Raw genomic sequence first — 13,634 nt, 5'->3', positions numbered from 1 at the left:
TCAAAGTAGCCCCGCTGGTAGGCTACCTGCACGGGGAGGCGATGACTCTGCACGGGGTCAATGATGCCCCCGGTGGCAATCTGAGCCTCCAGCAGGCGGATGCCGTGGTCTTTGACGATGAGGCCTTTCTTCATGCCCTGGAAGAGAGAGATTTTGTTCCCCGTGTAGGGGTCGTTGTATCCGGTCACGGCTCTCTCTGCAGAGAGAAGTTTGTCCTTCAATTCGGCGCCCACCAGTTCGGCAGAGACAGCTTCGTCGACAGACAGTTTCTCATTCTTCATAGGGTCATTGATGAACCCAGTGGCAGCCTGTGCCTCCAGCAGGACCAGGGCAGTGCCCGGCCTCAAAATGCCCTTCCACATGGCCTGATAGATGGTCATCTTCTCTGTCTTGGAAGGGTCTGACTTGGAGGGCACGAGGACTCCGGCAATGCAGCTTGTGCCTTCCAGGTATCGCTTCACCGAATCTCTTTCCGTGATCTCTTCCACAGTCTTGGTGCCATGCGTGAGCTCAGAGAGCGTGTCCTGGTCAATGATTTGGGACTTGAAGAGCTCCGAGGCTGTCACCTGCCTCCTGAGCCCGGAGAATTTCAGCTTGTTGCTCTTCTCTTCCATCTCCTCAATGAGGTTGGTGATGACTCGGACGAGCTCCTCTGTAGTCACAGATCCCGCTCGGTACTTCTCTAGGAGCTCTTGCCGTTTGTCTGCGGTCACGTATTTGGAGAAGAGAAGCTCCCACACTGAAAGCCTGGAGCCTTGGAACTCGCCCACAGGCACATCAACGGTCACCAAGCGTAAGGCTTTTTCCAGCTCCTCGTCTCGTGGGGATGGTGTGGCACCATCTCCTTTGGACTGAGTCCCTTCCCTGGTCAGACTGTTGGTACCTTCCGTATCTTTGCCACGACGTCTCTCTGTCTCTGTGAGAAAGGGGGACAGCATGGCTATCAGTTCCTGAATGTTCAGGATTCCCGACTGGTACTTCTTTAAGAGCTCCTCTCTTTGGGCTTCTGGAACACAGTGAGAGAAGAGGAGATCCCAGAGTGAGAGTTCCTGTCCTCTGATGGTTGTGGACTTCAAGGTCTTCTGCCAGGACTCTTTCAGGCTTGGGTGGGGAGGGTCCTGTTTCAGTGATGTTCCTTGTGGTGTGCTGGGGGTGTGTTTGTGTCCAGTTTGCTTGGAGTTCCTTTCCTCTGTCTCGGTGATGATGGCAGTGAGGGTCTGGGTGATCTCCTCAATGGTTATGGTGCCAGCTTTGTACTGCCTCAGGATCTCCTGTCTCTTATGTGGAGGGATGTATCTGGAGAAGAGGAGGTCCCACACGGAGACTTCTTGGCCCTCGAAAAGGCCTATGCCGACCCTGGTCTTGGCAGACTGCAAAGCCTTCCTCGTGCTCTCGTTCAAGTAGATGGAAATGGAGCCCTTGTCCATCACGTGAAGCATCAGCAGGCCAGTTTCGGGATCAGGGAGGCACCTGTGCAGAAGTTGCATGTACGTGAGGTTCTCTTGAGTGTTGGGGTCAAAGAAGCCCTTGGTGTCATCGGTCGGGTCTGAGAGGATCTGGTTCATTTCCTCGTCAAAGTAGCCCCGCTGGTAGGCTACCTGCACGGGGAGGCGATGACTCTGCACGGGGTCAATGATGCCCCCGGTGGCAATCTGAGCCTCCAGCAGGCGGATGCCGTGGTCTTTGACGATGAGGCCTTTCTTCATGCCCTGGAAGAGAGAGATTTTGTTCCCCGTGTAGGGGTCGTTGTATCCGGTCACGGCTCTCTCTGCAGAGAGAAGTTTGTCCTTCAATTCGGCGCCCACCAGTTCGGCAGAGACAGCTTCGTCAACAGACAGTTTCTCATTCTTCAGAGGGTCAGTGATGAACCCAGTGGCAGCCTGTGCCTCCAGCAGGACCAGGGCAGTGCCCGGCCTCAAAATGCCCTTCCACATGGCCTGGTAGATAGTCATCTTCTCTGTCTTGGAAGGGTCTGACTTGGAGGGTACGAGGACTCCGGCAATGCAGCTTGTGCCTTCCAGGTATCGCTTCACCGAATCTCTTTCCGTGATCTCTTCCACAGTCTTGGTGCCATGCGTTAGCTCAGAGAGCGTGTCCTGGTCAATGATTTGGGACTTGAAGAGCTCCGAGGCTGTCACCTGCCTCCTGAGCCCGGAGAATTTCAGCTTGTTGCTCTTCTCTTCCATCTCCTCAATGAGGTTGGTGATGACTCGGACGAGCTCCTCTGTAGTCACAGATCCCGCTCGGTACTTCTCTAGGAGCTCTTGCCGTTTGTCTGCGGTCACGTATTTGGAGAAGAGAAGCTCCCACGCTGAAAGCCTGGAGCCTTGGAACTCGCCCACAGGCACATCAACGGTCACCAAGCGTAAGGCTTTTTCCAGCTCCTCGTCTCGTGGGGATGGTGTGGCACCATCTCCATGGGACTGAATCCCTTCCCTGGTCAGACTGCTGGTGCCTTCCGTATCTTTCCCACGACACCTCTCTGTCTCTGTGAGAAGGGCAGACAGCATGGCTATCATTTCTTGAGTGTTCAGGATTCCCGACTGGTACTTCTTTAAGAGCTCCTCTCTTTGGGCTTCTGGAACACAGTGAGAGAAGAGGAGATCCCAGAGTGAGAGTTCCTGTCCTCTGATGGTTGTGGACTTCAAGGTCTTCTGCCAGGACTCTTTCAGGCTTGGGTGGGGAGGGTCCTGTTTCAGTGATGTTCCTTGTGGTGTGCTGGGGGTGTGTTTGTGTCCAGTTTGCTTGGAGTTCCTTTCCTCTGTCTCGGTGATGATGGCAGTGAGGGTCTGGGTGATCTCCTCAATGGTTATGGTGCCAGCTTTGTACTGCCTCAGGATCTCCTGTCTCTTATGCGGAGGGATGTATCTGGAGAAGAGGAGGTCCCACACGGAGACTTCTTGGCCCTCAAAAAGGCCTATGCCAACCCTGGTCTTGGCAGACTGCAAAGCCTTCCTCGTGCTCTCGTTCAAGTAGATGGAAATGGAGCCCTTGTCCATCACGTGAAGCATCAGCAGGCCAGTTTCGGGATCAGGGAGGCACCTGTGCAGAAGTTGCATGTACGTGAGGTTCTCGTGGGTGTTGGGGTCAAAGAAGCCCTTGGTGTCATCGGTCGGGTCTGAGAGGATCTGGTTCATTTCCTCGTCAAAGTAGCCCCGCTGGTAGGCTACCTGCACGGGGAGGCGATGACTCTGCACGGGGTCAATGATGCCCCCGGTGGCAATCTGAGCCTCCAGCAGGCGGATGCCGTGGTCTTTGACGATGAGGCCTTTCTTCATGCCCTGGAAGAGAGAGATCTTGTTCCCCGTGTAGGGGTCGTTGTATCCGGTCACGGCTCTCTCTGCAGAGAGAAGTTTGTCCTTCAATTCGGCGCCCACCAGTTCAGCAGAGACAGCTTCGTCGACAGACAGTTTCTCATTCTTCATAGGGTCAGTGATGAACCCAGTGGCAGCCTGTGCCTCCAGCAGGACCAGGGCAGTGCCCGGCCTCAAAATGCCCTTCCACATGGCCTGATAGATGGTCATCTTCTCTGTCTTGGAAGGGTCTGACTTGGAGGGCACGAGGACTCCGGCAATGCAGCTTGTGCCTTCCAGGTATCGCTTCACCGAATCTCTTTCCGTGATCTCTTCCACAGTCTTGGTGCCATGCGTGAGCTCAGAGAGCGTGTCCTGGTCAATGATTTGGGACTTGAAGAGCTCCGAGGCTGTCACCTGCCTCCTGAGCCCGGAGAATTTCAGCTTGTTGCTCTTCTCTTCCATCTCCTCAATGAGGTTGGTGATGACTCGGACGAGCTCCTCTGTAGTCACAGATCCCGCTCGGTACTTCTCTAGTTGCTCTTGCCGTTTGTCTGCGGTCACGTATTTGGAGAAGAGAAGCTCCCACACTGAAAGCCTGGAGCCTTGGAACTCGCCCACAGGCACATCAACGGTCACCAAGCGTAAGGCTTTTTCCAGCTCCTCGTCTCGTGGGGATGGTGTGGCACCATCTCCTTTGGACTGAGTCCCTTCCCTGGTCAGACTGTTGGTACCTTCCGTATCTTTGCCACGACGTCTCTCTGTCTCTGTGAGAAAGGGGGACAGCATGGCTATCAGTTCCTGAATGTTCAGGATTCCCGACTGGTACTTCTTTAAGAGCTCCTCTCTTTGGGCTTCTGGAACACAGTGAGAGAAGAGGAGATCCCAGAGTGAGAGTTCCTGTCCCCTGATGGTTGTGGACTTCAAGGTCTTCTGCCAGGACTCTTTCAGGCTTGGGTGGGGAGGGTCCTGTTTCAGTGATGTTCCTTGTGGTGTGCTGGGGGTGTGTTTGTGTCCAGTTTGCTTGGAGTTCCTTTCCTCTGTCTCGGTGATGATGGCAGTGAGGGTCTGGGTGATCTCCTCAATGGTTATGGTGCCAGCTTTGTACTGCCTCAGGATCTCCTGTCTCTTATGCGGAGGGATGTATCTGGAGAAGAGGAGGTCCCACACGGAGACTTCTTGGCCCTCAAAAAGGCCTATGCCGACCCTGGTCTTGGCAGACTGCAAAGCCTTCCTCGTGCTCTCGTTCAAGTAGATGGAAATGGAGCCCTTGTCCATCACGTGAAGCATCAGCAGGCCAGTTTCGGGATCAGGGAGGCACCTGTGCAGAAGTTGCATGTACGTGAGGTTCTCGTGGGTGTTGGGGTCAAAGAAGCCCTTGGTGTCATCGGTCGGGTCTGAGAGGATCTGGTTCATTTCCTCGTCAAAGTAGCCCCGCTGGTAGGCTACCTGCACGGGGAGGCGATGACTCTGCACGGGGTCAATGATGCCCCCGGTGGCAATCTGAGCCTCCAGCAGGCGGATGCCGTGGTCTTTGACGATGAGGCCTTTCTTCATGCCCTGGAATAGAGAGATTTTGTTCCCCGTGTAGGGGTCGTTGTATCCGGTCACGGCTCTCTCTGCAGAGAGAAGTTTGTCCTTCAATTCGGCGCCCACCAGTTCAGCAGAGACAGCTTCGTCGACAGACAGTTTCTCATTCTTCAGAGGGTCAGTGATGAACCCAGTGGCAGCCTGTGCCTCCAGCAGGACCAGGGCAGTGCCCGGCCTCAAAATGCCCTTCCACATGGCCTGGTAGATGGTCATCTTCTCTGTCTTGGAAGGGTCTGACTTGGAGGGCACGAGGACTCCGGCAATGCAGCTTGTGCCTTCCAGGTATCGCTTCACCGAATCTCTTTCCGTGATCTCTTCCACAGTCTTGGTGCCATGCGTGAGCTCAGAGAGCGTGTCCTGGTCAATGATTTGGGACTTGAAGAGCTCCGAGGCTGTCACCTGCCTCCTGAGCCCGGAGAATTTCAGCTTGTTGCTCTTCTCTTCCATCTCCTCAATGAGGTTGGTGATGACTCGGACGAGCTCCTCTGTAGTCACAGATCCCGCTCGGTACTTCTCTAGGAGCTCTTGCCGTTTGTCTGCGGTCACGTATTTGGAGAAGAGAAGCTCCCACGCTGAAAGCCTGGAGCCTTGGAACTCGCCCACAGGCACATCAACGGTCACCAAGCGTAAGGCTTTTTCCAGCTCCTCGTCTCGTGGGGATGGTGTGGCACCATCTCCATGGGACTGAATCCCTTCCCTGGTCAGACTGCTGGTGCCTTCCGTATCTTTCCCACGACGTCTCTCTGTCTCTGTGAGAAGGGCAGACAGCATGGCTATCATTTCTTGAGTGTTCAGGATTCCCGACTGGTACTTCTTTAAGAGCTCCTCTCTTTGGGCTTCTGGAACACAGTGAGAGAAGAGGAGATCCCAGAGTGAGAGTTCCTGTCCTCTGATGGTTGTGGACTTCAAGGTCTTCTGCCAGGACTCTTTCAGGCTTGGGTGGGGAGGGTCCTGTTTCAGTGATGTTCCTTGTGGTGTGCTGGGGGTGTGTTTGTCTGTTTGTTTGTTCCAAACTGATATTGGGTCACTTTCAGCCTTTCCTTGCTCTTCAGTTACTTTTGCTGTTTTCATTCTTTGTTTGCAGTCTTCTTCCCCCTGCCCAATATTATCTCCCCTATTCACTGTTTCATTGTCTTTGCTGAGATCTGTCAGTTTTCCTTTTTGGTTGATGCTCTGGTTCTCTATCTCTTTGATGGTTGTTGCTAGTATGGTGATCATTTCTTGAACTGTTATTTTTCCAGCTTGGTACTGTCTTATTATCTCTTGCCTTTTATTTTCAGCAATGTATCTAGAGAAGAGGAGGTCCCAGAGGGAAACCATCTGTCCTCGGAAATGCCCCACATTCACTCTTGTTGTCGTAGACTTCAAAGTCTTCCTTGTGTTGTCGTCTAAACGGAATATATTTAAGCCCTGGTCTTGTACTTGAAGCATCATTAGTCCAGTTTCTGGGTCATGAACACATCTCTTGAGCAGCTGCATGTACGTGAGGTTCTCGTGGGTGTTGGGATCAAAGAAGCCCTTAGTGTCATCTGTGGGATCTGAAAGAATCCGATTCATTTCCTCATCAAAGTAGCCCCGCTTGTAAGCTACCTCAACGGGGACATGATGACTGTTGACTGGATCAATTATGCCTCCAGTAGCAATCTGGGCTTCTAGCAAGCGGATGCCTTGCTCTTTGATTATCAGGCCTTTCTTCATGGCCTGAAAAAGAGAGATTTTTTTCCCTGTGTTTGGGTCAGTGTATCCAGTGACAGCTTTCTCTGCAGAAAGGAGCTTGTTGTGTATGTCTCCTCCCACCAGACTGGCAGAGACAGCTTCATTGACAGAGAGTTTCTCATTCTTCAGTGGGTCAATGATGAACCCAGTGGCAGCCTGTGCTTCTAACAGCACCAGGGCAGTTCCTGGCCTCAAAATGCCCTTCCACAACGCCTGGTAGATGGTCATCTTCTCCATCTTGGAAGGGTCTGACTTGGAGGGCCCGAGCACCCCAGCAATGCAGCTTGTGCCTTCCAGGTATCGCTTCACGGTATCCATCTTTGCAACGTCTTGTGCTGTCTCTTTTCCTTCCTCCAGATTCTTCATTGTGTCTTTACCGATTATATCTGCTTTCAGTAGTTCTGAAGCTGTGACTTGTTTCCGTAGCCCTTTGAACCATATATCTCTTCTGTTTTCTTCTTTTTCTTTTATTATGTTCAGAATTTCATTAGTGATGTGTTGCAAAACAGCAGAGGATTCCTGTTTGTATTTTTTAATCAGCTCATTCCTCTTTTCTTCATCAATGTAGTCTGAAGAAAGAAGGTCCCACAGAGAGACAGTCTGACCTTTGAATTTCCCAATCATTACATTTACTTTGGTGGATGAAAAGATATTTTTTGTTATCTCATCTACATAGAAATATTCCCTCTTGTCTAGCAACTGTAGGAGGTACATCCCTGCCTCTTTGTCTTTGATGCACCTGTACAGGAGTTGAGCATATGTGATCCTTTCCTGAGTGTTGGGATCCACAAATCCTTTGGTAGCATATTCTGGATCAGAAAGCAGGAGGAAAGTGTCATCATCCAAATAGCCCCGTTTGTAAGCCACCTCCACGGGGATGCGGTGACCATATACAGGATCAATGATGCCACCAGTGGCAACCTGGGCCTCCAGCAGTCTGAGTGCAAGTGCTTTATCTACTGTGTTTTTTTTCATGGCTTGGAAGAGAGATATTTTGTTCCCTGTGGAAGGATCAGTGTATCCAGTAACGGCTTTCTCTGCAAAGAGAAGTTTCTCGTGAACGTCTTCACCTACGAGCCTCGCAGAGATGGCCTGGTCAACAGAGAATGTTTTCTTCTTCAGTGGGTCAGTGATGAATCCAGTAGCAGCCTGTGCTTCCAGCAATATCAGGCCATGTTCTGGAGAGAGAAGCCCTTTCTTCATGGCTTCATAGATGGTCATCTTCTGCCCTTTGGCTAAGACTCCAGCGATGCAGCCTGTTCCCTCCAGGTATCGCTTCACAGAATCCTTCTGGGCAAGCTGATGAAGTGCACATGACCCTTGATGAAGCCCATCTAGTGTCTTCTTGTCAATTATCTCTGAGTTGAACAGGTCTGCAGCTGATACCTCCCCCCTCAGTCCCTTCAGCTTGAGCACCTGGGTGTTCTGCTCCGTTTCCTCAATAACAGTGCTGATGGCTTTGCTGAGTTGCTGCAGTGTCAAACTCTCACTCTTGAACTGGCTCACCAGGTCTTTCCTTCTCTGTTCTCGGATGTATGGGGAGCACAGGAGGTCCCACATGGAGACCGCTTGGCCTTTGTACCTGCCAACGTGCATCTGCATTGGTTGCGCTTGCAGGAACTGTTTTGTTGCCTCATCAATGTAGAAGTACCTTCCACCCCTTTTGACTATTTGCAGCATATACAGTCCCGTCTCTGGGTCTTGGATGCATCGTTCTAGAAGCTGGAGGTAAGTGAGATTCTCATGTGTGTTGGGGTCAAAAAAGCCTTTGGTATCATCTGTGGGGTCCAGAAGGATTTGGTTCAGGTTTTCATCAAAGTAACCCCGTTTGTAAGCTACCTCTACGGGGATGCGGTGGCTGTGAACCGGGTCAATGATGCCCCCAGTGGCTATTTGGGCCTCGAGCAGGCGGATGCCATGGCTTTTCACAATGAGCCCTTGGTTCATGGCCTCAAAGAGAGAGATCTGCTCTTTTGTGTAGGGGTGGGTGTATCCTGTCACAGCTTTTTCGGCACTGAGCAACTTCTCATAAATGTCTCTCCCGATCAGCCCTCCTGTCATTGCTTCAGTTACTGACATCTTCTTGTTTTTCACTGGGTCAATCAGGAACCCTGTGGCAGCCTGAGCTTCCAGCAGCACCAGAGCTGCCCCTGGCCGGAGGAGACCCTGCCTCATTGCCTGGTAGACACTCATCCTTTCCTGGCTTGGCTGTATAAGGACTCCAGCAATAAAGTTACCGCCTTCAAGATATTGCCTGACTGATTCCATCTCGGTGACTTCCCGTACAGTTTTTTTCCCCTCTCTCAGTTCATCCAGCGTTCCCTTGTCTATGAGCTCTGACTGGAAAAGGTCACTGGCAGACACCTGTTTGCGCAGGCCCTTGAAGGTGAATCTCTTGCCTTGCTGCTCAGTCTCTTCAATGCTCTTGGAGACAGCCATTATAATTTCTTGAAGTACCTCAGAATTCTCCTCTTTGTACATTGTCACCAGCTCTCTCCGCTTGCAATTGGTGATGTACTCAGAGTTGAGTAAGTCCCAGAGAGAAACCTCCTGACCTTTAAACCTCCCAGTTTTGACACGGACAGTGACAGATTTCAGCACCTCCATGGTTTGTCTGTCCCCGTAGAAAGTGGCATCTTCTGAGAGAGGGAGCAGCAAGAGTCCAGTCTCGGCATCTGGGATGCACCTTTCCTTCAGACACTCGTAGGTTAGATTTTCTTGTGTGTTAGGGTCAAAGTAGGCACAGGAGTCATCGCTATGCTGAGAAAGGATCTTGTGCATTTCTTCATCATAGAACCCATGCTTGTAGGCAGCATGAAGAGGAAGGTGGTGGTGGTGGATGGGGTCAATGACCCCTCCAGTGGCTAGTTGTGCTTCAAGCAAGGGGATGCCAGCAGTGGCAGAGATGAGCTCCTTCCTGATTGCCTGGCACACTGAGATTGGCTTTCCTGAGTAGGGGTCAACATAGCCTGTCAGAGCTCTCTCAGCCTGCAGCAACTGCTCCGTAAGTTCTTCACCTACAATGCCAGCTTTGATGGCTTCTTCTGCTCCAAACCTCTGGTTAGTCACTGGGTCTGTGATGGATCCTGTAGCTGCCTGTGCTTCCAGAAGCCTTGCCCCTGTGCCTGGCAGAAGGAAGCTCTTCTGCATTGCTTGGTAAATGCCCATTTTCTCATTGGAGGCCTGAATGAAGACTCCAGCAATGCCACCAGTGCCCTGCAAGTATTTCTTCACACTCTCCATCTCAGCCACTTCTCCAGCTGTCCTTCTGCCCTGAGCCAGCTCTGCAAATGTCTTCTCTGAAATTATGCCAGTATCCAGAAGCCAGACTGCAGGGATGGCACCTCTCAGGCCTTGGAAAGTGACCTGGCTTCGAGCCTTCATGTCCATTTCATTAATGAGTTCCCAGACAAGGGTGACCAGTTGGTGAAGCAATATTGCCTGAGACCGATACTTCTCAAGGAATTCTCCTCTCTGCTCTTCAGTGAAGTAGCCAGAGTTAAGGAGCTCCCAGAGGGAAACCCCTTTGCCCTCCACAAGGGTCTCCCTGAAGAGCTGCTTGATCTGTTCATCTGTATAGACAGGAGAAGCTGTTTGCGGCAGAGGCAATAGGTGAACGCCAGAGGCCGCATCCTTCTGGCACCGATCTATCAGCTGGCCATAGGTCACATTCTCTTTTCTGTCAAGAGTGCTGAAAGTTTTGGCATCACTGCTTGGGTTGGAAAGCGTTTTGCTAAGGTCCTCATCCAAGTAACCCTTTTTCTGGGCAAATTCTACTGGGACATAGTGGCCACTGTGGGGATCAATGACGCCCCCCGTGGACAACTGGGCATCCATAAGCTGTATGGCCTGTTTGTCAGCCACAAGGCCCTTCTTCATGGCTTGGAAGAGGGAGATCTTCTTGCCCGTGAAAGGATCCTTGTAGCCAGTGACAGCTTCTTCTGCACGTTGGAGCTTTTCATAGAGCTCAGGACCAACAAGGCCTTCCCTCACAGCATCATCCAGACAGAGCTTCTGATTGTTCACTGGATCAATGATGAAGCCAGTGGCGGCCTGTGCTTCAAGCAATGGCAGTGCCACCCCCGGCAACACAATATTCCTCTTCATTGCTTCATAGAGACTCACTCTTTCATTGGAGGGCTGCAGTACAATCCCCCCAATGCTGCCAGTGCCATAGAGGTATTTTCTGACTGAGTCCATGTGCAAAACCTCCTCTGGGCTAACAGCTCCCTCCAGCAGCCTTTCAAAGAGGGCCCTGTCAATTATGCCCATTTCCATCAGGTGATAGGCAGTAACGTTACCCCGTATGGCTGGGAATTTGATGCGGGCCCATTTCTTCATCTCCTCCTCTAACATGAGCTGGATTTTCTCTAGGGTGACCTTCTGTAGGGAGTAGTGGTTGAATATTTCTCGCCTCTTACCCTCACTGAAATACTCAGAGTTCAGCAGGTCCCACATGGAGACCTTTTGCCCTTGGAAGCGCCCATATTTTACAAAGATCCAGGAGTTCCTAAATGATTGCTTGGTGGTGTTGTCAATGAACTGCCGCTTCCTGCTGTTCAGTGGCAGAAGGCAGAGGCTTGTAGAAGGCTCTGTGATACACTTCTCCTTCAGCTGCAGGTAGGTCAGGTTCTCTTGGGTGTTTGGGTCAAAGAAACCCTTGGTGTCATCGCTGGGGTCCGAGAGGATCAGGTTCATCTTCTTGTCAAAGTAGCCCCGTTTGTAGGCAGCTTCCACAGGCAGGCGGTGGCTGTTGACAGGATCGATGATGCCTCCAGTGGCAATCTGGGCCTCCAGCAGGCGGATTGCATGGTCCTTGACGATAAGATCCTTCATCATGGCCTGGAAGAGGGAGATCTTGTTCCCTGTATAAGGATCCCTGTAGCCAGTGACGGCTCTCTCAGCAGCCAGAAGCTTGTCGTAAACATCTGGGCCAATTACGTTGGCACGCAGGGCCTCGTCCACTGAGTATTTCTTGTTGGCTGCAGGGTCAATGACGTATCCTGTGGCAGCCTGAGCCTCCAGGAGGATGAGGGATGTCCCTGGCCGCAGAAAGCCTTTCCTCTTTGCCTGGTAGATGCTGATTTTCTCCTGGGAGTCAGGCAGGAGCAGCCCGCTGATGCTGCCAGTCCCTTGCAAATACTTCTTCACTGTGCCCATGCTAACAACATCTTTGACCAAGGTCTCCCCTTGAGTTAACTTCTCAAACAAATCTTTGTTGATGATGTCAGAGCTCAAGAGCTGGGCAGGGGTCACCTTGTCCCTCAAACCCTCAAAGGTGACTCTAGAATTGGCCACAGCTTGCTCCACGGTGTGACAGACTTTGTCAGCCAGTTCCTGAGTGGAAAGGCCCCCAGAACAGAACTGCTGGGCGAGGGCTCTCCTCTGCTCTCTCGTAACGTAGTCTGAGAAGAGAAGCTTCCAGAGTGACACGGACTTCCCCTTGAATTTTCCACTGGCCACAGACACAACTGTGTTTTTCAGAGCAGACTGCGTGCCGTGGTCAATGAAGGAATGCTGCCTGCCACGGCCTCCCGAAAGGGGCAACAGGCAGAGCCCTGTCTCTGGGTCAGTGACGCATCTCAATAGCAATTCTGCATAGGAGAGGTTTTCCTTTGAGTTGGGCTCAAAGAACCCACGGATCTCAGCCGTGGGATTGCAGAAGAGGCTCTGCGTGTCTTTGTCTAAATGGCACCGCTGACAGGCTACCTCTCCAGGGAGCCGGTGATGAACGTGTGGGTCGATGATGCCACCAGTGGCAACCTGGGCCTCCAGCAGGAAAATGCCAGGGTCTCTGGGCACAAGACCCTTCTCCATGGCTTGAAAAAGAGAGAGAGTCTCTCCGGTGTAGGGGTCTTTGTACCCTGTGACGGCTCTCTCAGCTGAAGACAGTTTCTCATGGAGGTCTGGCCCAACAACTCCTGCCCGAACAGCCTCATCAACGGTGAACCTCTCGTTCTTTACAGGGTCTATCAAGCCTCCTGTAGCAGCCTGAGCTTGCAGGAGGATCACAGCTGTGCCTGGCATTAGGAGGTGTTCTGTTAAAGCCTGGTAAAGGCTCTTACACTCATTAGTTTGCAGGAGGGCCACACCGGCAATACTGTTTGTCACTGACAGGTACTGCTGCACCGAGTCCCTCTCTGCCACTTCCTGTGGTGTGATCTCCCCATTATGGAGGGCTTTGAATGTGGCTGAGTCAATGATTCCAGAGTCCAGAAGCTCATTGCTGCACACAGCCCCTCTCAGTCCAGGGAAGGAGATTTTCAGGGGCAGCAAGACCAGGCCTGTGGCTGGGTCTGCAATGCACCTTCTCATCAGCTCCATGTAGGTGACCTTCTGGTTGTTGTTTGGGTCCAAGAAGCCCTTGGCCTCCTCATTCTCAGGATCAGAGAGGAAGTGACTCAGCTCCTCATCCAGGTAGCCATGTTCATAGGCTTCTTGCAGAGGGACACAGTGGCCAGTGACTGGCTGAATGATGCCTCCGGTGGCTATCTGGGCATCCAGCAGATACAAGCCCTGTTCCCTTCCAATCAGCTCTTTTTGAATGGCTTGGTAGAGTGAGATCTTCTCCTCTGTATAAGGGTCTGTGAAGCCCGCCACCGCTCGCTCTGCACACAGAAGCTTCTCCCTCGCCTCCAGCCCAACCAGCCCCATCGCCAGGGCCTCCGCCACAGAGACCAGCCGCCTTCCCACAAGGTCAACAATGCCGCCTGTTGCTGCCTGTGCCTCCAAGAGAGCCAATGCAAGGCCAGGCTGGACCAGGTGCTCCTGGACGGCTTCATGAAAGCTCATGGCCTTGCCGGAGGAGGCCTCCACGTAGACCCCTGCGATGCTTCTGATGCATGTGTCTGCCTTTGCTGCTGCTGATGTGGTGCTACTGAAGGAGACACAGCCCCCTGGCATGGCTGCTGAGCCTGCTTGCCCCTGTGCCGCTGACTTCCTTGCCTCCATTTTGGTTGCTTGGCTGCTCTGGGCTTCCCCTCCTGGCACACGCAGGCGAATCTTTGGCTCCCTTCAGGGACTGCAAGTGTGGCT

The 13,634-nt window shown here is 52.3% G+C and overlaps 1 protein-coding gene across 1 annotated transcript in view; it reads right to left on the bottom strand.

Moving 5' to 3' along the window:
- LOC133375535 (epiplakin-like) overlaps positions 1 to 13,634 on the bottom strand; it is a 54,695-nt gene that overhangs the window by 14,573 nt on the left and 26,488 nt on the right. Inside the window, exon 2 of the mRNA XM_061607235.1 lies at positions 1 to 13,634. This exon is cut by the window's left edge and continues 14,573 nt beyond it. Coding sequence (XP_061463219.1) covers positions 1 to 13,550 — 13,550 coding nt within the window. The 5' untranslated portion in view covers positions 13,551 to 13,634.

The sequence above is a fragment of the Rhineura floridana genome, chromosome 1 (assembly GCF_030035675.1).
Source record: "Rhineura floridana isolate rRhiFlo1 chromosome 1, rRhiFlo1.hap2, whole genome shotgun sequence".
Lineage (NCBI taxonomy): Eukaryota > Metazoa > Chordata > Lepidosauria > Squamata > Rhineuridae > Rhineura > Rhineura floridana.
Note: the sequence above shows the minus strand (reverse complement) of the source record. Positions and strands in the feature narration are given on the sequence as shown.